General features: G+C 42.6%; 1 protein-coding gene across 5 annotated transcripts in view; it reads left to right on the forward strand.

The window, feature by feature from the left end:
* Positions 1-22,256, forward strand: part of KCNIP4 (potassium voltage-gated channel interacting protein 4) — a 954,817-nt gene that overhangs the window by 929,341 nt on the left and 3,220 nt on the right. For all 5 annotated transcript variants that reach the window (XM_081083176.1, XM_081083172.1, XM_081083173.1 and 2 more), the window contains 4 exons: positions 1,015-1,085; positions 18,696-18,803; positions 20,724-20,828; positions 21,681-21,743. In XM_081083176.1, coding sequence (XP_080939302.1) covers positions 1,015-1,085; positions 18,696-18,803; positions 20,724-20,828; positions 21,681-21,743 — 347 coding nt within the window. The remainder of the gene's footprint in view (positions 1-1,014; positions 1,086-18,695; positions 18,804-20,723; positions 20,829-21,680; positions 21,744-22,256) is intronic.

Raw genomic sequence — 22,256 nt, forward strand, 5'->3', positions numbered from 1 at the left:
AGTTTTGTTAATATAAAAAAAAGGTTAAGGTAAAAGGCTAAAACCCATGAGATGAAACATTTAAAATAATCAAGTAGATTTGATCAAGAGTCAAGCACACAAGCACTTAAAAATGAAAACTGTGCACTAAGAAAAGAAAACAGTAAGAAAAAGTATGTACTTTTAAAATAGAAAAGCACAAACCTCAGAGATTAGGGAGACAAAGGAGAAACAGAAGAGGAAGGAAGGGTTACAGGGGAAAAAAAAACCTATGAAGGGGAAGGGGTGGATTTCAGAGTACTTTAGTGTCATTAGGCGGCATGATGAGACATTGGGGACAGAGAGCCTTCCAAAACTGATTCAGAACCCCAAATCCCACCCAGAACCCAGCCAGGGCAGGGGCTCCCTGCTGCTTGCCACCCGGAACTTTTAAGGCCACACAACCCCCTTCCAACAAGGGGACAGACACTTGCCAAGTCACTGCTGGCTCAAATTTACTGGCTATGGACTAGCCTGGATTTTTAGTGAGAAAGATCCGAGTTATGTGCCACTCTACTCCTTATTGACTGTGTGACTTTGGACAAGTTTCTCAACCTCTCTGAGTCTCAGTAGCTTAACTAAATTATAAAATTGAGGCACGACACTAATAATAGCAATTCGTCTGTGTCTCATTCGTAGTATTTTTATTCTTTTACTTCTAGAGATTACCCCTGCCAAGCACTAAGCTATTTCCAGATGGGTCTCACTTAATCCTCCCACCCACCTATGGTACTAATGACTCCTCCCAGAGCCAGTAACGTCATCCAAGACACCCAAGTGTTCAGATCATTTCTAGCCAAAAAGTTACAGAGGTGTCTGCCCTCCATGGCCTCTATGTAGGTAGCTCACTCCTGTGAATCTCAAATTACAATTCTCTACAGAAAGGAGGCGGGCAACTGATGTTCCTGACTTGGACTAGGACTTCGGCATGTTATACAAGTCTTACGTAGGATATTGAAACGCTGACTTAATAATACTCCCTTTTCAACATTTCAGACTCTACAACGTATGCACATTTTCTGTTCAATGCGTTTGACACAGACCACAATGGAGCTGTGAGTTTTGAGGTAAGTCTTAGACTTTTTCTTTATTGTGACTTGACTTCAGACACTGAAAGGGATTTAATCTTTTTAGTTGGAAATCTTGAGCTTGATTTTTAATTTTTTGTCTTGGGCCTTTTATTCCGTGGATTTTGTTCATCTTTTTATCAATTGTTGATAATATTACATATTCCCCTTTGTTCTCCCATTGGCCCCTTATGACCCACTCCTCCCCCCAACCCCAGGCCTCCACTACCCTGTTGTCTGTGTCCATGGGTTATAAATATATGCATACAGGTTCTTTGGTTGATCTCTTCCCACTCACCCACCCCCTTTTATTCTTTTTTATTATTATTATGGTAAGAATGTTCAACATGAGATCTACCCTCTTAACAAATATTTAAGTGTACAATACATTACTGTTGTCCAGCAGATCTCCAGAGCTTAGTGGTCTTGCTTGACTGAAACTTTTTATGCCTGTAAAGATCCTGGTTGCAATTCTTTCAGATAAATATTCAGAAGTGGGATTGCTGAATCATATGGCAGTTCTATTTTTAATTATTTTGAAGAACCTTCATACTATTTTCCATAGTGGCCACACCATTTTGCATTCCTATTAACAGTGTGCAAATTTTCCAAATCCTCCATGTCCTCCTCAACACCTCACCTTTCAGTTTTTTCATCCTGACACATGTGAGGTGATATATTATTGTGGTTTTTATTTGAATTTCACTGGTTAGTGATGCTGGGTATTTTTAATATACCTGTTGGCCATTTGTATATATTCTTCAGAGAAATAAGTGTTCAAGTCCTCAGCTTATTTTTAAAATTGAGTTACTAGAATTTTTTTTATATTGAGTTATAGGAGTTTCTTATATATTTTGGAGATAACCCCTTATCATATATATGGTTTATAAATATTTTTTCCTATTCTATAGGATCCCTTTTCACTTTTTTGTGCCTTTTTTCTACAGAAGCCTTTTTAGTTTGATGTAATTCAATTTACTTTTTGTTGTTGTTGCCTGTGCTTTTGGTGTCCTATCCATAAAATCATTGCCAAGACCAATGTCATGAAGTTTTCCCCCAACTTTACTTCTTAGAATTTTATGGTTTCAGGTCTTAATTTATTTTAAATAATAATTGTGCATAGTATAAAGTCAGGATCCAATTTTATTATTTTGGGTGTGTGTATTCATTTTTTCTAACATGATTTGTTAAAGAAACTATCCTTTTCCTTTCCCCATTGTGTATTGTTGGCAGCCTTATCAAAGATCAGTTGACAGTATATGCAAGGGTATATTTCTGCACTCCTATTCTGTTCCATTGATCTATGTGTCTGTCTTTATGCCAGTACCATACTGTTTTCATTACTTTAGCTTTGTAATATATTTTAAAATCATGAAGTGTGATGCCTCCAACTTTGTTCTCTTATTCAGGATTTCCTTGGATGTTTCTGGTCTTTTGTGGCTCCATTTGAATTGTAGAATGGTGTTTTATAAAAAACACCATTGGAATTTTGATAGGCATTGCATTAATCTTCAGATAGGTTTAGATAGTATGGACATTTTACCAATATTAAACCTTTTGGTCCACTAACTCTCCATTTGTTTGTGCCTTCTTTAATTTCTTTCATCAGTGTTTTATAGTGTTTGATATACAAATCTTTCATCTCCTTACTTACATTTATATCTAAGTATTTTATTCTATTTTTTTGGTGCTATTGTAATTTCCTTTTGGATAGTTCATTGTTACAGAAATTCAACTGCTTTTTGTGTGTTGATTTTGTTTGCAGCTTCACTGAATTTGTTTACTAGTTCTAGCAGTTCTTCAGTAGACTCTATGATTTTCTGCATATAAGATCATGTCATCCGATTTCTTTTTCCTCACCAATGTCTCTGGCCAGGACTTCCAGCACTATGTTGTAAAGAAGTGGCAAGCGTGGCTATCCTTGTCTTGCTCCTAATCTCAGAGGGAAAGCGTTCAGTTTGTTATCATTCAGCATGATGTGAGCTGTAGGCTTTTTATATATGGTCTTTATTATATTGAGATAATTTCCTTCTATTCCTAGTTTGTGGTGAGTTTTTATCATGGATGTGTGTTGAACTTTGTCAAAGGCTTTTTCTGCATCTATTGGCATGATCAGGTGGTATGTTACATCTATTAATTGTCATATGTTGAACCATCCTTCCATCCCAGGGATTAATCATACTTGGTCCTGGTACATGGTCCTTTGAATGTGCTATTGTTTGACTTGCTCATATTTGGTTGAGGATTTTGCATCTATATTTTCAGGCATATTGGCCTGCGTCTTCTTTTCTTGTGATGTCTTTGTCTGGATTTAGTGTCAGGGTAATGCTGGCCTCATAAATGAATTTGGAAGTATTTCTTACTCACCAATTTTTTGAAAGAGGTTGATTAATTCTTTAAATGTTTGTCAGAAATCACCAGTGCAGCCATCTGGTCCTGGGCTTTTCTTTGTTGGGGGTTTTGGATTACTGATTCAATCTCCCAGTTATAGGTCTGTGCAGACTTCCTTTTTTCTTACATAATTTAGTCTTGGTACATTGTATGTCTCTAGAAATTTACCTAATTTTTCTAAGTTCTTTAGTCTGTTGGCATAGAGTTGATTTTAGTAGTCTCTTATAATTCTTTTTATTTCTGCAGCATTAGTTGTAATGCCTCCTCTTTAATTTCTGATTTATTTATTTATTTGAGTATTCTATCTTGTTTTTAAATATGTTTTTATTGATCTCAGAGAGAGAGAAAGGGAGAGAAATAGAGATAGAAACATCAATGAGAGAGAAACATCCATCAGCTGCCTCCTGCATGCCCCCTACTGGGGATGGAGCCCACAATTCTAGAATATGCCCTGACCTGGAATCAAACTGGTGACCTCTTGATTCATGGGCCGATGCTCAACCATTGAGCCACACTGGCTGGGCAAGTCTTTAATCTTTTTCTTCTCTTAGTCTAGCTAAGGGTTTGTCAATTTTGTCTATCTTTTCAAAATATAAAATAAAAATCAGTTTCATTGATTTTTTTCTATTGTCTATTTCATTTATTTCTGCTCTGATCTTTATTTTCTTTCTTCTGCTAATTTTAAGCTTAGTTTATCCTTTTGCTACCTCCTTGAAGTGTACAGTTACATTATTTATTTGAGATATGTCTTCCTTTTTCATGTTGGCATTTATTGCTATAAACTTCCCCCCTAGTACTTCTTGATAATTTTTAAGCACACACACACTGAAAAAAAAACCCAAGAATTTATTCTTCCCATCATTATATTGTCACAAAACTATCCTTATCTTTTAAAAGAAGTGCAAATTACAACACACATTTAGTTTGCTGTCTAATATTATATATCTGTACAAGAAAAGTACATTTCCCAAATTACATGACAACAATCCCAGAAGACAAACAATTTAACTAACCTTTAGGGCATATGCTATGGGTCTATAACTCTGGTAAGCCTTTGAAATACAAAGCTGATAAAGTCAAAATCCTGCCTTCTAAGGCTCAGAAAGTGGGGGAGACAAGAAAGAAATGAAATATAACAGAATGCTATATTCACCAGCCTGACAATTTTACAAGTAAATCCCTTTTTAAAGTATGTACATTAAATAATTTGTATTTAATTTTGTTTATGAAATGTATTTAATTAATTTTTTATGAAATTAAAAAATAGATAGTTTATTTCTGGAAATTTTTATTTAATAATTTTGGACTGTGGTCAACCATGGGTAACTGAACCCAAGGGAAGCAAAAGTTGTGGATATGGGGGAACTGCTCTAGCAACTATTTCTTCTAAGTCTGGACAGGAGCTGATACAAGCCCAAACTACAATTGGGGTCACCGGAGATGAAAAGGAGGAGACAAGATCAGGAGACATGAAACTTAGTAGAATTATATTTCAATACAACCTGTCATGTTTGGGAGGTGAAGTTCATTCATTCACCGCCAGCTGCCTGGAAGCGGGAGCTTTGTGAGGTCAGGGTGAAAGGAGAAAGGCACAGCCCTCCGAGATGTCACTCAGTCAGTGGCCGCAGGGGCAGAGGCACCAGGACAACCAAGTGTCTGCTCACAGGTACGAGGGTCTCATGCAGATTGAATGCTGGTGAAATGAAGAACCTGGGCCAGGAACTTCATGTCCCCTTACATACCTTAACCAAGACATACCAGGGACAAGAGAAGAGTAGAAGCTGGCGGTGGCTCAGTAGGAGGTGTGGACTAAGAAGACTGCAGGCATCAAGGCCAGGGCAATGGGCTTTATCTTGAATGTGGCAGCAGCAGTATGGGGGGGGGGGGGGCTAGGGGGGAGGGAACAGAGGAGACACGTGAGAGTGTCATAGGCACCAGGGCCCCACTGATGATAGCTTACAATCACCCCATGATAACGTGTGCATTAGCATTTACTGCACTTAACCTACAAGATGAGTTCCAGCACAGCCTTAGTGTCTCTCTACTATGGAAGTCAACGCTTCCAGTTCACCTAACGAAGTCGTTCAGAGCTAGTTTGCAGAGAATGAGTAAGGCACAAACTACGAGCAGTTTCATTTACTCGAAATTACTTCTGTGTCAGAAATGAAACATCAATTACCTATAGCACATTGTATCTAATTTCATATGTAAATTTAGTCTGGTGTTAATGATATGGGCCCATGCATAGCACTGCTGCTGTAATATTTATGCAAAATGCCGGTAATTATGATGAATGTTGATTGTAACTTGGAAAATTAGTTGTAATGGCTATATACTATAAGCATGCTGGTAAATGTCTTTCTTTTGAAGGCAAACGAATGACTGAATTAATAAATGCTATATTAAAATCAAATTTAGCACTAGGCTCTTGTAGTTCTTTTTCTAAATTGATTAGCTACCTGGACGGTCTCTAGAAAACGAGCGTGATTAGGCAATGAACATATTTTCAGTAGCAATAGCATCCTGAGAGGTGCAGCAGAGACCATTCTGACTCCCCAGTAAAGGGAAATGGGCTTTTCTGCTTCATTTCCTCAAAGCCTGAAGGCAGAGTGAATGAAACAGGAGGGACCTGGATCCAGATATGACTGGATCGAAACCCCACTCTGCTCCCAAGCGGCCAGGAGACCCGGGGCTGCGTGTGTGAACCCTCTGGGCCGCAGTATTCAGGTCTGTAAACCATCAGCAGGCACAGCTACTTCACAGGAGCATGCAAGAATGATCGAGTAAGAATGTCCGTCAAGGGCTTGGCACCAAATACGTGCTCAATATTTTTAGACATTAAACACAGCACTTATTACATGGGGGATTTTTCTAACAAAGCCAGTGAATAATGATATGGGTGATCTTGTTAAACAACAATCTCGTATCAATAAATGCATTCGAGCACAAGCCAAGGGATCACTCTGTCTGTGGTGCTATGGAAGGTAGTGCTGCATCTGATTATATAACAAGCACTTATTGTGTGCCAGTCTCTGTACTACATGTTTAAAAATAACAATAATAATAGCTACACACAATAATACTAACTGACCCTTCTTCAGCAGTCATTATGAGGCAGGCCTTGTGCTGAGGGAATTACATATACTAACTTAGTAATCTTCATAGGTACTATTATCATCTCCTTTTTAGCAAATGAATCACAGAGAGGGTGAGCAACCTGCTCAAGGTCACACAGCTAGTAAGTAGGAGAACCAAGATTCAAACTCAGGCAGTCTGGCCCCCGAATGCACCTCTTAGTAACTGTGCCTCCTGCCTGTGAGGTGTACATGGACCTCCAGCCTGATCTGAGATCCCCAGGGCCAGCTGAGTTTTGACATTCAGTCTTGCAGGTTCAGAAAGGTAAGGTGTGCACATGCTCTCTGTGTTTAATATCTCCAGCAGGGTCTGCAGCATGCTGCAGATGTGTGAGCTTTGTGCAGCAAAAATATGACAAATGATAAATGTGTCAGAGACTGCTGCTGATCACCAGTGTCCATGTGCTCCACTTTGTGATCACATGACTAGGCCATAATCCCAGCCTGCCCTGCAGTTAGCTAGGGCTATGATTAAGTTTTAATTCCTGGGCTGTGGGTGGAAGTGACCACATCTCCTCACTGTCTCTTTCCATCTGTGGAGAGTGTGAGGTCCCAGATTTCAGTTAGCCTCACAACCAAGTAGGAGGAGTCTGGATCTCTGACTGCATGGAATAGAGCCCCCTCCCCACTCGTGTTTCACTGTTTATGAGTGACAAATAAGCTTATATTGTGCGAAGCCAATAAAATTTACAAGTATTGATATAGCTGTTAATGTTCTCTGATTGGCAATAAATATAGGTTACAGATAGATAATAGATAGATGATGGATAGATAGATAGAGAGAGAGATAAGATAGATAATGGATAGATATAGTTTAGCCTTTAGTCTGGCTGGTGTGGCTCAGTGGTTGAACGTCGACCTTTGAACCAGGAGATCATGGTTTGATTTCCTGGTCAGGACATGCCAGGTTTGCAGGCTTGATATCCAGGAGGGGGCATGCAGGTGGTAGCCAGTCAATGATTCTCTCTCATCATTGATGTTTCTATCTCTCTCTCTCCTTCTCTTTTCCTCTCTGAAATCAATAAATATTTTTTAAAGGAATAGTTTCATGTTTGTTCACTTCAGGTTTTGACACCAAATAAGTTTAGTACCAAAATTTGCCACCTCCCTCTATCTTCACAATAAAATGTGGGGGGGTTTGTGGTTTTCTTAGTTTGTAAAAGAATTATAGAGGAAGGTGGTAAATTGCAAATAAAAAGTGAAGGACCCGTATTACTAGCCACAATTTATTGATGAGGAATCCAAAACTTGGGAGGTTAGTGACTTGTCCAAAGCCGTTCAGTTAATACATGGCAGAACCAGGATTGAACCCAGCTCTACCTGAGTCCCTAAAATCCTATGGTTTTAACCAGGGCTCAGCAAATTTCTGAAACAGGCTAAATAGTAAATATTTTTAATTTTGCAAGACATATCTTCTCTATTTTATCTAATCAATTCTGCTGTTGTAGCACAAAAGCAACCACAGACAAATTCTAAGTAAATGGGCATAGCTGTGTCCCAATAAAACTTTATTTACAAAAACATATTTGACCCCTGGGCCATAGATTCACAGCCCCATTCTTTTTAAAATTTTTATTATTTTTAGTTATTTATTAAATTGACTGAGTTGACATTGCTCAACATGAACAAATTGGTTTAATGTGTGGGTTTCTATGTTACAAGATTTGTATATTGCACTGTGGGCCCCCACCCAAAGTCAAATCTTCTGTACCCTTTCTTAGGACCCCCTCCCCCCCCTCACTCCTTCCCTCTGGCAACCACCACACTGCTCACAGCCCCATTCTTACAAGGGAGAGATTGAGCTATTATGTTTGCCAAATGATGTCTAAGGTAAACTTCTATAATGTAATTACTGAGTGTTTTCACCAACCATTACAGTTACTACTCAGGAATCCATGCCATCCACAAAAGTCAGAGCATGTGCTTTGAGTCAGAGGTCTGGGTTCAGTTTCTGGTTCCCCTGCTCACTGGCCACACCCCTTGGCTCAGTCACATATTTTCCCTGAGCCTCCATCCATAATATAAAGACAACAATGCCTGTTCTGATGGTTGCCTGAGGCTGACATGAAATAATACATGGAAATTGCCTAGCAAAGGGCCCCACACACATCGTGAACTGTAGTCATTATTACTGTTAAATTTCAAAGTTCCCAGGGCTCTTTAACCCAAGAATTCCACTTATTTCCTAAAGAAGTAAGTCAAAATAATGGGAATAGAGAAAAATGTTTTTTACAGCATCACTTTTAATGAATAAAAATGTAAATTCATTTTTATATCCAGCAGTAGGGAGAGTGGTTAAATAAATTACAATATATCTTATGACAAAGTCGTTTTTCAAACTCCAGATTGCAACCATTAGTAGGTGGTAAAATAAATGTAGAGATGAATGACAAGAATATTTAAAAATTAATAGAAGAAAAATGGAAATAGAGTCATCACTATAGTTTCTGGTGTATAATTTTGTATGCATGTACCTCTGTGTGTGTACTTGTACAAGGCTGCCATTTATATGTAATTCTTAGTGTGGTTTTGGGTTCAAAATGTTCAAATGTTCAAAAGCAATTGTGATAGCATCCTATCCAATAAAGAGCTAATATGCAAATGGAGGTCACGCCATCACACCATAACAGCTCAGACACTCAACACTGGCGAAAGAGGAATGGGGACCAGCCAGGCAAAAATGAGCTTGTGAGAGAGGAATGGGGACCAGTCAAGCACAAGTGAGCTCGCGAGAGAGGAATGGGAACCAGCCAGGCTGCAGCCCAGGAGAGGGACAAGCCACCTGCCCTGTGATCCTGGGCACCAGCACCAGCAGCCTGAGCAAAATCGCCCACCCACGGTCCCCTGCGGCTGCGGCCAGCCCTGGTGAAGCTGGCCCAGGTCCTGGGGGCCTGTGGCTGGCCAGAGGAGAGAATCTTGGGTTCTGGGTGCAGGGCAAGGCAGAGGCAGTTTGCCGGGGTCCTGCCCCAGCAGGTCCAGGGTTTCCCAAAGGCGTAGACGGAGTCGGCGAAGAAGGAAGGACACGGAGACAGTGATCAGTTGATCAGCAGCCTAGCCAGGATCTCTAGCCAAGTTCTGGACTGGATCTCCAGAGAGGTTCTGCTGTTTATTGTCTTGTTACATCCATATTTATACCAGTTGACTTTAATCCTGTCAATTTCTATTACAAAGGTTAGGGCGTTTCTTATCTCCATTCCAGGGAGTAAAGATTATGTAGCTTAAGCATGATTGTTTGTAGTTAAAGTGATTAACTACCCGCCTGGCACTTAGTTAAGGAGTTTCATCCCCTCCCTAACTTCAGGGAAAAATCCCTACCTGGGGAAACAACCTTTCTCGGAGAGGTGACCTTGGTTAAAACACACAGCGCTAAGGGGAGCAAACATATTAAGAACAGTATGCTATATTCGCCAGGTCCCTTGAAACATATGCTGTGCAGATGTTTCTATCCTGCAGTGACTGTGTCAAGCAGCAAAGATGGACCGGCTTCCGGCAGCAGTTAGGAGCGATCAAGCCAGCAGGGGAACAGTTAGGGACGATCAGGCCAGTAGGGGAGCAGTTAGGGGCAATCAGGAAGGCAGGCAGAGGGGTTAGGGGCAATCAGGCAGGCAGGCAGAGGTGGTTAGGGGTGATCAAGCAGGCAGGCAGAGGGGTTAGGGGCAATCAGGCAGGCAGGCAGGCAAGTGGTTAGGAGTCAGCAGTCCCGGATTGCGAGAGACAGTCGGACATCCCCTCAGGGGTCCTGGATTGGAGAGGGTGAAGGGTGGGCTGAGGGACACCACCCACCCCCCATGCATGAATTTCATGCATCGGGACTCTAATCCTATATAATAAAACCCTAATATGCAAATTGACCAAACAGTGGAATGATCGGTCGCTATGACGCACACTGACCACCAAGGGAAGATGCTCAATGCAGGAGCTTCCCCCTGGCGGTCTGTGCACTCACACAGGAGGAGCACCGCTCAGCCAGAAGCCGAGCTCACTACTGGTGAGCTCAGTGGCAGTGGCAGGAGCCTCTCCCACATCTGAGGCGGCACTAAGGACCCATTGGGGAGCAGGCCTAAGCTGGCAGGGGAGCAGACATCCCCTGAGGGGTTCCAGACTGTGAGAGGGCGCAGGCCAGGCTGAGGGACCACACCCCCCCTCCCCCAGTGCATGAATGTTATGTACCGGGCCTCTAGTTTTATTAGATTAAACCATATGAAATTATGATTCTTGACAAATAAGGTAAAAAAGATCAGCAATTTCATATGGCTCAATCTAACATGTAGTTATTTAAATTATGTCAAAAGACATTTCCAGAGAAGTAGGGAAATGCTTATCTATTTAAGTGAAATAAACAGAATTATATATATGCTGTATGACCATTACTATAACTATATGCTAAGATAGGTATCAAAAGAAATGGAAATGTTAAATGTGATCACTAATAGAATTATTTGTTATTAAAATTTTCTTTAATACAGTTTTCTGTATTTTTACATAAGCCAATCATTATATTTATGTATATACTAGAGGCCTGGTGCATGAAATTTGTGCACGGTGGCAGCAGGTGTGTGTGTCCCTCAGCCCAGCCTGCACCCTCTCCAATCTGGGATCCCTCTCACAATCCAGGACTGCTGGCTTCCAACCACTCACCTGCCTAACTGCCTGATTGTCCCTAACCACTCTGCTTGCCAGCCTGATTACCGCCTAACCACTCCCCTGTCACCCTGATCAACACCTAACTGCTTCCCTGCTGGCCCAATTGCCCCTAACTGCCCTCCCCTGACGACCTGGTCACCCCTAACTGCCCTTCCCTGCAGGCCTGGTCACTCCTAACTGCCCTCCCCTGCTGGCCTGGTCACCCCTAACTGCCCTCCCCTGCCAGCCCGGTTACCCCTAACTGCCCTCCTCTGCTGGCCTGGTCACCCCTAACTGCCCTCCCCTGCTGGCCCAGTCACCCCTAACTGACCTCCCCTGCCAGCCATCTTGTGTCCACATGGGGGTGGCCATCTTCTGTCCGCATGGGGGTGGCCAATTTTGACCATATGGGGACAACCATCTTGTGTCTTGGAGTGATGGTCAATTTGCATATTACCACTTTATTATATAGGACCAGAGTCCCAGTGCATGAATTCATGCATGGGTGGGGTCCCTCGGCCTGGCCAGCGATCAAGGGGGAAGGACCACAGGAGGTTGGCTGATGGGGGGTAGGGGAGAGAGGCTGAGGGAGGTTGGCTGTGGGAGCACACTTACCACCAGAGGGCAGCTACTGCATTAAGCAACTGCCCCGTGGTGATCAGTGCATATCATAGTGACTGGTCGACCAGTCATTCCGGTCATTCCACATTCTAGTCATTCCTGTCATTTGGTCACTTAGGCTTTTATATATATACTAGAGGCCCGGTGCACAAAAATTTGTGCACTCGGGGGGGAGGGGGGCCCCTCAGCCTGGCCTGTGCCCTCTCGCAGTCTGGGACCCCTCAGGGGATGACCACCTGCTGGCTTAGGCCTGCTTCCCGGGGGATTGGGCCTAAGATGGCAATCAGACATCCCTCTAGCAACCCGGCAGCCCTTGGGGGATGTCCACTTGCCTGTGGGAGCAGGCCTAAACTGCAGTCGGACATCTTTAGTGCTGCTGTGGAGGCAGGAGAGGCTCCCACCACCACTGCTGTACTGGCAGCCATCAGCCTGGCTTGTGGCTGAGCAGAGCTCCTCCCATGTGAGAGCACCCTGACCACCAGAGGGCAGCTCTTGCATTGAGCATCTGCCCCCTGGTGGTCAGTGTGTGTCATAGTGACCAGTCATTCCCAGTCCTTCTGCTGTTAGGGTCAGTTTGCATATTACCCTTTTACTATATAGGATAGAGGCCTGGTGCATGGGTGGGGGCTGGCTGGTTTGCCCTGAAGGGTGTCCCGGATCAGTGTGGGGGTCCCGCTTGGGTACCTGGCCAGCCTGGATGAGGGGATGTTGGCTGTTTGCAGCTGGTCACACCCCCTTCAGGGTGGGGGGTCCCCACTAGGGTGCCTGGCCAGTCTGGGTGAGGGGCTGAGGGCCGTTTTCAGGCTAGCGGGTGACTGAAGCTCCCAACCTCTCCTTTTTTTCTTTTTTTTTTATTCTGGGATTTTTTACCTTCAATGGCTGTCACTGGAGCTGAGAGACGGCTTTAGCTCTGAGGCCAGTTCCAGCTTGAGGCCTCGGCTGCTGAAAGCAGGTATCTGGGTTTGTTTGGCTTCTATAATTGAAACACTGTTGCAACTCCAGCTCTGAGGCCTGGCTGACTGAAAGCAGGTTTCTGGGGTTTGTTTAGCTTCTATAATGGCAACATTGTTTCTTAGACTGCAGCTCAGAGGCCGGCAGCAGCAGGCGCAGAACCTTGGCTTCCTCCATCACTGGAGCAAGCAAGCCTCCTGTTCGCTTCAGCTGCCTGGCTGCCAGCTGCCATCTTGGTTGGCAGTTAATTTGCATATCGCCCTGGTTAGCCAATGGGAAGCATGTCAGAGGTACAGTTAATTACCATGTTTGTCTATTATTAGATAGGACTAGAGGCCTGGTGCATGAAGTTCGTGCATGGGGGTGGGGGGCTCCCCTTAGCCCAGCCTGCACCCTCTCCAATCCAGGACCCTTTGGGGGATGTCTGACTGCCAGTTTAGGCCTGATGGGGCCTGGTGTCCCTACGCAGCCTGCTGCTCAGTTGTTTGGTCACCCCCTCACTACACCCCCTGCCGGCCTGGTTGCCCCACACAGCCTGTTTGGTCATCCATTTGGTTGCAATGGTTGCTTAGGCTTTTATGTAGATAGATAGATTTATTATCATTTGTATTTATGATTTAGTTTAAAAACTCATTAATTTTTAATGGCCTCCAGTGAAATCAAACTAAAGAACTCTCTTTTAATTGAATTGAATTAGGGCTACAATTATTCATCAAGACACTAAATTACCCCAATAGACAGTATTGCATATCAATCAAGATAAGTACATTATCTCTTTTACATGATAAAATCAAGCTACAAATCTTGGAAAATATACTTCTTATTATTTTTTAGACACTCTGATGCCTTTTATTTGTTCCAAACAAATGGAAACTTTAGATAGTGCCCCAAATTGTATCTCTCAAAGACTTTAAAGAGTAGCTCAAATACTGTGGAAGTTCAACCCCAAATAAAGGAAGGTCACACCAGAGAAAATTAACAACCTTAAACTAGTTTATGAAACTATGTAAACAAGCATTAAAATAAAGGAATATACTAAACACATGTCTAACTCTCCCTATTAAGTCTGCCTCTACCTATCTAAGTTAACCTTTTGAACCTTTGGCAGGTTATTTAACGTTGTTTTCCATCTGTAAACAGGACTATTTCTGGCAAATGCCTCCAAATGCAGGTAGGAGAAAGAGGACTGACGTTCTTGGCATAGTAGCCAGTACTAAGGCACCATGTAAAGGTTTATAGGTCAATAGAGCTTGTACTGAATAAGACTATGTTATCATAAAGTAAGTCGCTATGCCCTTTTCTTTCTTTTGCTTGATCATAAGAGAAGAGAAACCATGATTCAGTACCCATCTCCTTATCATTTTTATAAATTAGGGAATAGGTGCAACTTTTTAAAAATATATATATTTTATTGATTTTTTACAGAGAGGAAGGGAGAGGGATAGAGAGTCAGAAACATCAATGAGAGAGAAACATCAATAAGCTGCCTCCTGCACACTCCCCACTGGGGATGTGCCCACAACCAAGGTACATGCCCTTGACTGGAATTGAACCTGGGACCTTTCAGTTCGCAGGCCGACACTCTATCCACTGAGCCAAACCAGTTGGGGCGCAACATTTTTTTCACAGATAAAAGTAGGGTAATTGTGTAAAGTACCCTTGAGAGTTATGTGTGTGTGTGTGTGTGTGTGTGTGTGTGTGTGTGTGTGTGTTTAATCTTGCAACTCCTGCTTGACAGATTTCAATAATTCAGAAAAGCATGGAGCAAAAACCATGTAGGACACATGGACTTTCTCATTTTCTTTATCACAAATCAGGGATCATTCCTTTTTGAAATAACCATTATTGATATTATTCTGAAAGATGGCATGTTATAAGAGAGAGGGGTACTCAAGGTCCATAGCTATCTTTTAATGGTAGTAGTTTCCGATTACATAGTATTTAAGATGTGATTTAGAAGGTCACAAATAATAGAAAACTATACACTAACAAAAAGAGTGTGATGGCTCTATTGGCTCCCAGGGACAAAAAGTCCAAAGGTAGTAGTGCTTGCTACAGCCTAAAGGTCACAAGAAGATGCCAGCAGCTCCTGGGCTCCCAGCTTGATTGTTTCTGGGGGGCAGAGAAGGGACAGCCTCTCCATCCCACCATTCCTAGCAGGAGCCCTGAGAACAGCTCAGATGTGGACTGGGGTCAGCCACATGCCAAGTGCAGATCCAAGTGCCCTGACCAAATGGATAAACCACTTCCTAACTTTACCCATCACTAGAGCCAAAATTAAAGTGCTTCTGCAGAACTGGTTGAGGAAATGAAGGCAAACAAGAAAAACCCACAGGTGACTTTAAAAGTGCTGTCTTTGCCCAGCCAATGTTGCTCAGTGATTGAGCATCAACCCATGAACCAGGAGAGCACGGTTTGATTCCCAGTCAGGACAACATGCACGGTTGGGGTTATAGACTCAATGCCCTGTGGGGGGTGTGTAAGAGGCAGCCAGTCAATTATTCTCTCTCATAATTGATGTTCCTATCTCTCTCCCTCTCCCTTCCTCTCTGAAATCAAATATATATATATATATATATTAGGGGCCCAGCGCATGAATTCGTGCACCTTGAAAAGAACTGTGGGCCACAAGGCTGTGGTGGGCACAGGGGCGGGTCTCAGCCCATCCTCTCTACCCACTCCTGGCCCCTCCTGATGCAGCCCCTGGTCACTTGTCTGCCAGCAGCCCATCTGCCGCCGCCACTCCTATGCACTGACAGCACTGGCCCTGCTCACTCCCGCTGCCAACATGGAGTGATTGGGGCCGGCGTCAGCAGCGGGTACGAATGGTGGCTGCTGCCCCCATTACCCCTCAGGAGCAGGGGGTGTTGGAGAAGCCCATAGGGGCGATTGCGGCTGGCAGCTACCACTTGCACCTGCTAATAGCGTTAAGCAATCAGGACTGGCAGCGGGTGCCAGCAGCAGGTGCAAGCGTTGTGCTGGACTGTGGCATGTGGGAGCAAAGAATTTTCAGTAACCATCAGAGACTAGCCCTGATGACAGTGACTGGCGCTCCGCCTCGATCTGGCTCCCCTGCTCACCTGTTCCACCATCCCACCGTGGCTGATGCCCTGCATGTTCTGTGCTCTGCCGCCTGCTGCTGACACTTGCCATGTTCCACATGCGCCCCCTGGTGGTCAGTGCAAGTCATAGTGATTGATTGTTGGGTTGTTCCACTATTTAGTCTATTTGCATATTAGCCTTTTATTATATAGGAGATATGTTTAAAGTGCTGTCTTTAAATCATTCCTCACCACTGGGGTCTGCTGTGGTTGGTGACAGGGTCAGTACTGATGCTGATTCTTGTAGGCCAGTGGTTCTCAAAGTGTGATCCCAGGACCAGCAATGTATTAGAAATGTAAATTCTTTATACCTTTTGCCAAACTTCCAGTTATAAATTAAATAAGCATGGGGATGTAATGTATAGCATGACAACTATGGTTATTGTATGTTTGAAAAAAATCCATTCATAAGAAAATTAAAAATATAAAACCCTGCTAGGTAAAATTTTTAAAAAAGTAAATTTTTGGACTCGACCCCAGTCCTAATGAATCAGAAATTCTGGATTATTAAAGAAACGTCCTCTTAGGCCAGTTCAGCTGCTGCCTTGTAAGAAGTGGGGAGGAGGTGAGGGGGACAGCTGGGAACCGAACGCTTGGCAGGCCCTGGCCTAGTCAGAGGGAGGCAACCTTGCGTGCTAATATCCTAAGGGCCCTTCAGCGTCCAAGTGACTTCTCTTCCATGTGCTCCCCTCGCCTTTCTGGGGTACTTGTTCCAGGCCTTTCCCCCCTCCTTTGCAGCCACTTCCCAGGGGCTGCGATGAGCAACAGTACTCAGGACTTAAGCAGGTAGGAAAGTCTAGAAGACATTTCAGGATGGCACAAAGGCCCGAGTTGTTGAGGATGGTGTAGCCTCGGGCATGTGTTTGGACCTGTTGTTTGGAGTTGCCAAAGGAGCCCTGTGTGTGGTTCTCTTCTTGTGGTTGAAGGTCTGCAGTCTCTATCTGCGCAGCTAGGGCCCTCCACCCGCACCCCCCTGAGCCCATGTTCCAGAACCTGGGAGCTCGTGGGGCAGGGCCGGCGTCTCCTCAGATCAATGGGGTTTCTCCTCCAGACTGAGGTCAGGGGGTGGAGCCAGGGAAGCTGAGGATGCTCAGCCAGGGCTCAGAGGACAGGTGGGTGGCTAAGACCTGGACACCGTCTAGACTTACCCAGAATTCTAGGGTTTCCTCGTGGTGGTGAATTCTGGATGGATCTGACGCTTGGTTGCTGGCAGCTCCTGGGCAGGAGAAATGCTGCCATCAGATTTGGGTTTGGAAGGCTGAATTTACATCTGTTAAAGAGGAGGCATTTCTTCCCATTGAAACTCACAGCTGTTATCTTTTTAAAAATATATATTTTTATTGATTTCAGAGAGGAAGGGAGGAGAGGGAGAGAGAGATAGAAACATCAAAGATGAGAATCATTGATCAGCTGCCTCTTGCATGCCCCCTACTGGGGATAGAGCCCTCAACCCAGGCATGTGCCCTGAGAGGAATCTAATTCTGACCTCTTGGTTAATGGGTAGAGGGGCCAGCCGGGTCTCACAGCTGTTAATTTGCGGTGCTTCTATTTTGTGCACTTCTAATCTATTATTTAAGTGATCTTTCCGTGTAATTGGCCTGTGGTGAAAACTCCAGCCAATGACGGCAAGTAAGAGGCTCCTGACCCGGTCCTGAGAGCCACTGAGTGTGGTAGTTTGTTACAGCAGCGATAGGAAACCAATGGCTCAATGACAAAAATGACATGAACAAGGGAAAGGGATTCTACAGCTCTGAGGTAAGTCCTTGAGCTCATCTCAGGCACTTTGTCAAATTGATGCCATTGTAATTAACTAGTTATTAATACAGCAAAGAGCAAAGGGAAGGCCAAATATTACAGGCATGTCATTTTGGCAGCTTTGCCAGGAAGTTGAAGCTTTACACTCCCCAGGGGTTTGACAGAGGGGAGATAGACAAATGCATGCCCAGTAAAGTTGGGGGAACTAGTAAAGGTACTTGTCTGTCAGTCACAGCTGGGGGCAGAGGTCATTGGCCAGAATGGGTATGGCCTCACCTCCAGCACTTGGTGAGGAAAGAGTTACCCCAACTTTCCCGATAACAAAACTGACAAAGTTGATCTGAAATTGTACCTCAACCCCTAGATATACCCTCAACTTTAAGAGGTAGATGCTATAATCTCCATTCCACAGATATAAAAATTGAGACAACAGGATGTTGTTTGAGAACACAGAGCCAACCAGTGACATAGCTGCCATTTGAATTCAGGCAGTCTGACTTCCGGCTCCATGCTCATAACCACTGCCCACATGCACATTATAACTTGACTTCTATATACAGGTTACAATTGGCTCGCATTCTAAAGACAGTCCTCATATCTTGTTAACAGATCTTTTTCATGGGAAGGGTGTTAGGCATGTGTTTGTATTTTGAAACATGCAGTGTTATTAGTTGTTTTTTGTTGTTGTTGTTTTTTTTTGTTTGTTTTTCAGTGTAAGAATTGCATGCCCTTGCGGGGAAAAGCCAGTACCACTTCTAGCATGCATCTTGCTGTTTGTGGGTGTCTGTTCTGATACAATTTCCAATTCCAAGATTGATTTAAGTCACAGTTTTCAATTAGATAATGGGAATGTTATCTCTACGGAGTGGATTATGTTCACAAAGAGGAAATAACCAAGAACACGGAGATAATGTTGCTAAATAAATGGTTCAAAATCCAGTGGGTTGTAACCCTTGCTTCCATCATATAAGGGAGAATTGTATTTGGCTTTTTTAGAAATGTCACATCAAATTGTATTTTTTATTTCTTTTTAGGATTTCATCAGGGGTCTTTCCATTTTGCTCCGGGGGACAGTACAAGAAAAACTCAACTGGGCATTTAATTTGTATGACATAAACAAAGATGGCTACATCACTAAAGAAGTAAGAAATACCTCACCAACAGCTATCCTTTGGGATATTTTCATTTTTAACTTCAAAATGTTAATTACACATTTGCAATTTTTAATTTGAAAATAGCCCTTTCAGAAAATCTAAAATAGTTCATGTAGTGGTAGAGAAATATTCTAATAGAAAATCTGGAATGGATAGGAATAGTTTATGGTGAATCTGAAAGGTAGATTTAAAACATGTAAGAATTATACACTTGTTTCCCAATGGCATCTTAATAAACATTATGAATGAAATATAGACTGGTTGGAATCAGATAGGAAGACAATGTTTCTAAACCATGTTAGAACATTTGGCCTGTGATCTCTCTCCCGCCTTTCTCCCCCCCCCCCCCCGCCCCAACCCCCATATAATGTGGTCTACATGGAAACAGGTGCAATATTTAAAGTCACATAGGTTGTGTGTGTGATGACCTGGATGACCTTTATGGTGTGGGAAATGACCTCATGGAATGGTGGGACCTCCCAAATCCTTCAGGCCCATAGACCAAATAAGATATTCAAATCAAATGGTTTGAACTTAAAAATAATTTAAAGCACACTGAGAAGCAAGGGGAAAGGGTATGGTAAGTTAACTAATTTAGGATAAGGTGCAAGTAAGGTGGAAGGATCACATTACCTAAATCCTGGGATGGCTCAATATTCTATGTCCTGTCTTTTTCTCTGGCTCACTGGCTTTTCCCCAGAGGTGAGATTTGAGCAAGAGGCCCCTCAAATGAAAGGTATCCTGGGTCAGTGACATGAACTTGCTCTACCAGAGACAAAGGGACAAGTGCATCTGACTTCACTTATAGCAACTAAATTAGCCTGGCCAATGGCCATAGTTTTTATTTGTGTTTCTTGAGCAGAGGACTCGTGGAACCAGGATTTTTCTCATCAATGGGTGGCTGCATTAAGAACTCATGAATATTAATTTTCTGTGTATACGAAGCATATCCTGGATAGTTAGTGCCTCTTGTATATTTGGTATCCAATAAGCATTTAGTACTCAGATGCCTCAGGAATATTAGGTATCTCTTGGTCCTCCAAGCCCTTTCTATCCCTTTCTTTAACACAAACATGATGTTCTTGGTCCTTATATGTGACACATCTCATGAATTCTGCCTGTGGCAAGCAAACTTCTTACTACTTCTCTAAACTCAGAACACCTTTAAAAGTTTCACCCACGATTTATAAACTACAGACTATTTATCATTTATTATAGAATTGAATACTCTCAAAAGTAAATGTTATATCAACCTAATCCAGATCCTTTTATGTGGAGAATTCAGTATGAAGGAAACAAACATTAAACAATAAACCTGAATGTCTAGATAATTAGATATTATTTTCACTAAGATTGAAAATAAGTTGAAAACTAGCTTTTAATAAAATAATGATGAAATTTTAAGGTGTATCCTAGAGTCATAATATTTTGATTAATTTACATGTGTGATTTCCTCAGTTAAAGCGATAGTAGAAGGAAAAACACACACACACAAAACAATGACAACCCTAATGAGCTTTGATTTTTTTAGTATAATTCTCGTGATGCAGTTATATTTTATTCTCAATGAACACATTGATAATAAACATGTAAGATCTATAATAACTCAATACAATGAAGGTAGTCTGTGTGAAGTCTACAGAGACCCAAACACTAAGCCAGGGTTTTGCTGATCATGTTCGATATGTCAGAATTTACTTCATTTTGAAACGAAGGTCAGAAATAATTCTCATGCTGCTGCGTTTAAAGCACCAAGCTGTTGCCTTTTCCTCACAACTGAAGGGCGTTTAATGAAGAATCACAGAAGAATCAGAAATTTGAAATTGAGTAGAAATTCCCTGTTAGACTTTCTGGGTGGTTTCCTCGCACTTTGCTTGCAGCCTCACGAGCGTGCCCTTGGCTTTTCAGGAGATGCTTGATATCATGAAAGCAATATACGACATGATGGGTAAATGCACATATCCGGTCCTCAAAGAAGACGCTCCCAGACAACACGTGGAGACATTTTTCCAGGTAGGAACGCACATGGAAGCCAGAGAGAAACAGAAATTAAGAGAACGTTTTCTGTTTTCAAAGTGTCATGATGATTCAAAAGAATGTAAAGTAAAAGAGCGTTTCCTGAAAGGGATAAAATGATAGAATATTCACCATCCTAACAATTGAATAATTTCGGTTTTGAATAATTATGATACTGATAACTACCGAACATTCACAATACCCTTGATAGAATACTAAGCAATTGCCACATTTCACGTGTTGTTGTTGTTTTTTAATTCAGTTCTCATGAGAACCCTATGTTATAAATCCTTATTGGCCCCATTTTACAGGTGAGAAGACTAAGACTTAGAACATTTCAGCAAATCGCCTGAGCTCTGGCGTGGCTGGAAGGCAGGGTTTTACCTAGGTCAGGGACTAGATCTTCCCCACATTCTGTTGACAAAGAAGAGCCGAGATTCGAAGAAGTCAGCCAGATGACTCCTATGGCTAGGAAATTACTAGTTTGTTCTGAGGCAGTTCCTCCCAATAAACAAACAGTGGGTTTTGTTTTTTAAAAAATATATTTTTATTGATTTCAGAGAGAAAGGGAGGAGAGAGGGAAACATCAATGATGAGAGAGAATCATTGACCGGCTGCCTCCTCCACACCTCCTACTGGGGATCAAGCCCACAACCCAGGCATGTGCCCTTGACCAGAACTGAACCTGGGACCCTTCAGTTCATAGACGAACTCTCTATCTACTGAGTCAAACCAGCTAGGGCTTGTTTTTGTTGTTGTTGTTGATCATCTTCAGCTCATTTGGTTAAGGCGTGAGGGTATCATGGGGAAAGTTTGAATAAAGGTTTTTGTTCGTTTCTTCCTGAACAGAAAATGGACAAAAATAAAGATGGAGTTGTTACTATAGATGAGTTCATCGAAAGTTGCCAAAAAGTAAGTAACGGTAGTAAAGGAACCATTCATTTTTGCTTTTGTAACAGCCAGACTGAGTATTGCCAACTAGCCACATAAAGTGAGCAAAATAGAAAGATCGTAGGCCTCAGTTTATGACTTTTACAGCTGAGGTCAGCCACGCCCTGAAACAATCACCAGTTTCTACGTTGAATTGATCGGCATCTGTAGAGTGCCCACAGCTGTGTAGGTAAGCCCTGGAGATGCGAAAGTCGCACATAGACTGAGTTTTGTTCCCTAAACACGTTAGAGAGTATTCATCATTGCGAATAAAGCATATGGCAGATTTACATTGGTCTTTGCCTAGAGTCTAGCTAGCCTATAGCATGTATATTGTCAATCATATTTCCACAGCTTTAGAATTCCAGGACAGCTAAGTATTTTACACAGGCCAGGCTTACAGCCAATTTCTAAGAGAAACATTATTGTGTTAATATATGTGGACAAGAATGGCTTTGGGCTGAAGCAGTAATGGTCTTCAGTCACAAAAAATAA

This window comes from Myotis nattereri (genome assembly GCF_964212035.1).
Source record: "Myotis nattereri genome assembly, chromosome: 1".
In the NCBI taxonomy this organism is placed as follows: Eukaryota; Metazoa; Chordata; class Mammalia; order Chiroptera; family Vespertilionidae; genus Myotis; species Myotis nattereri.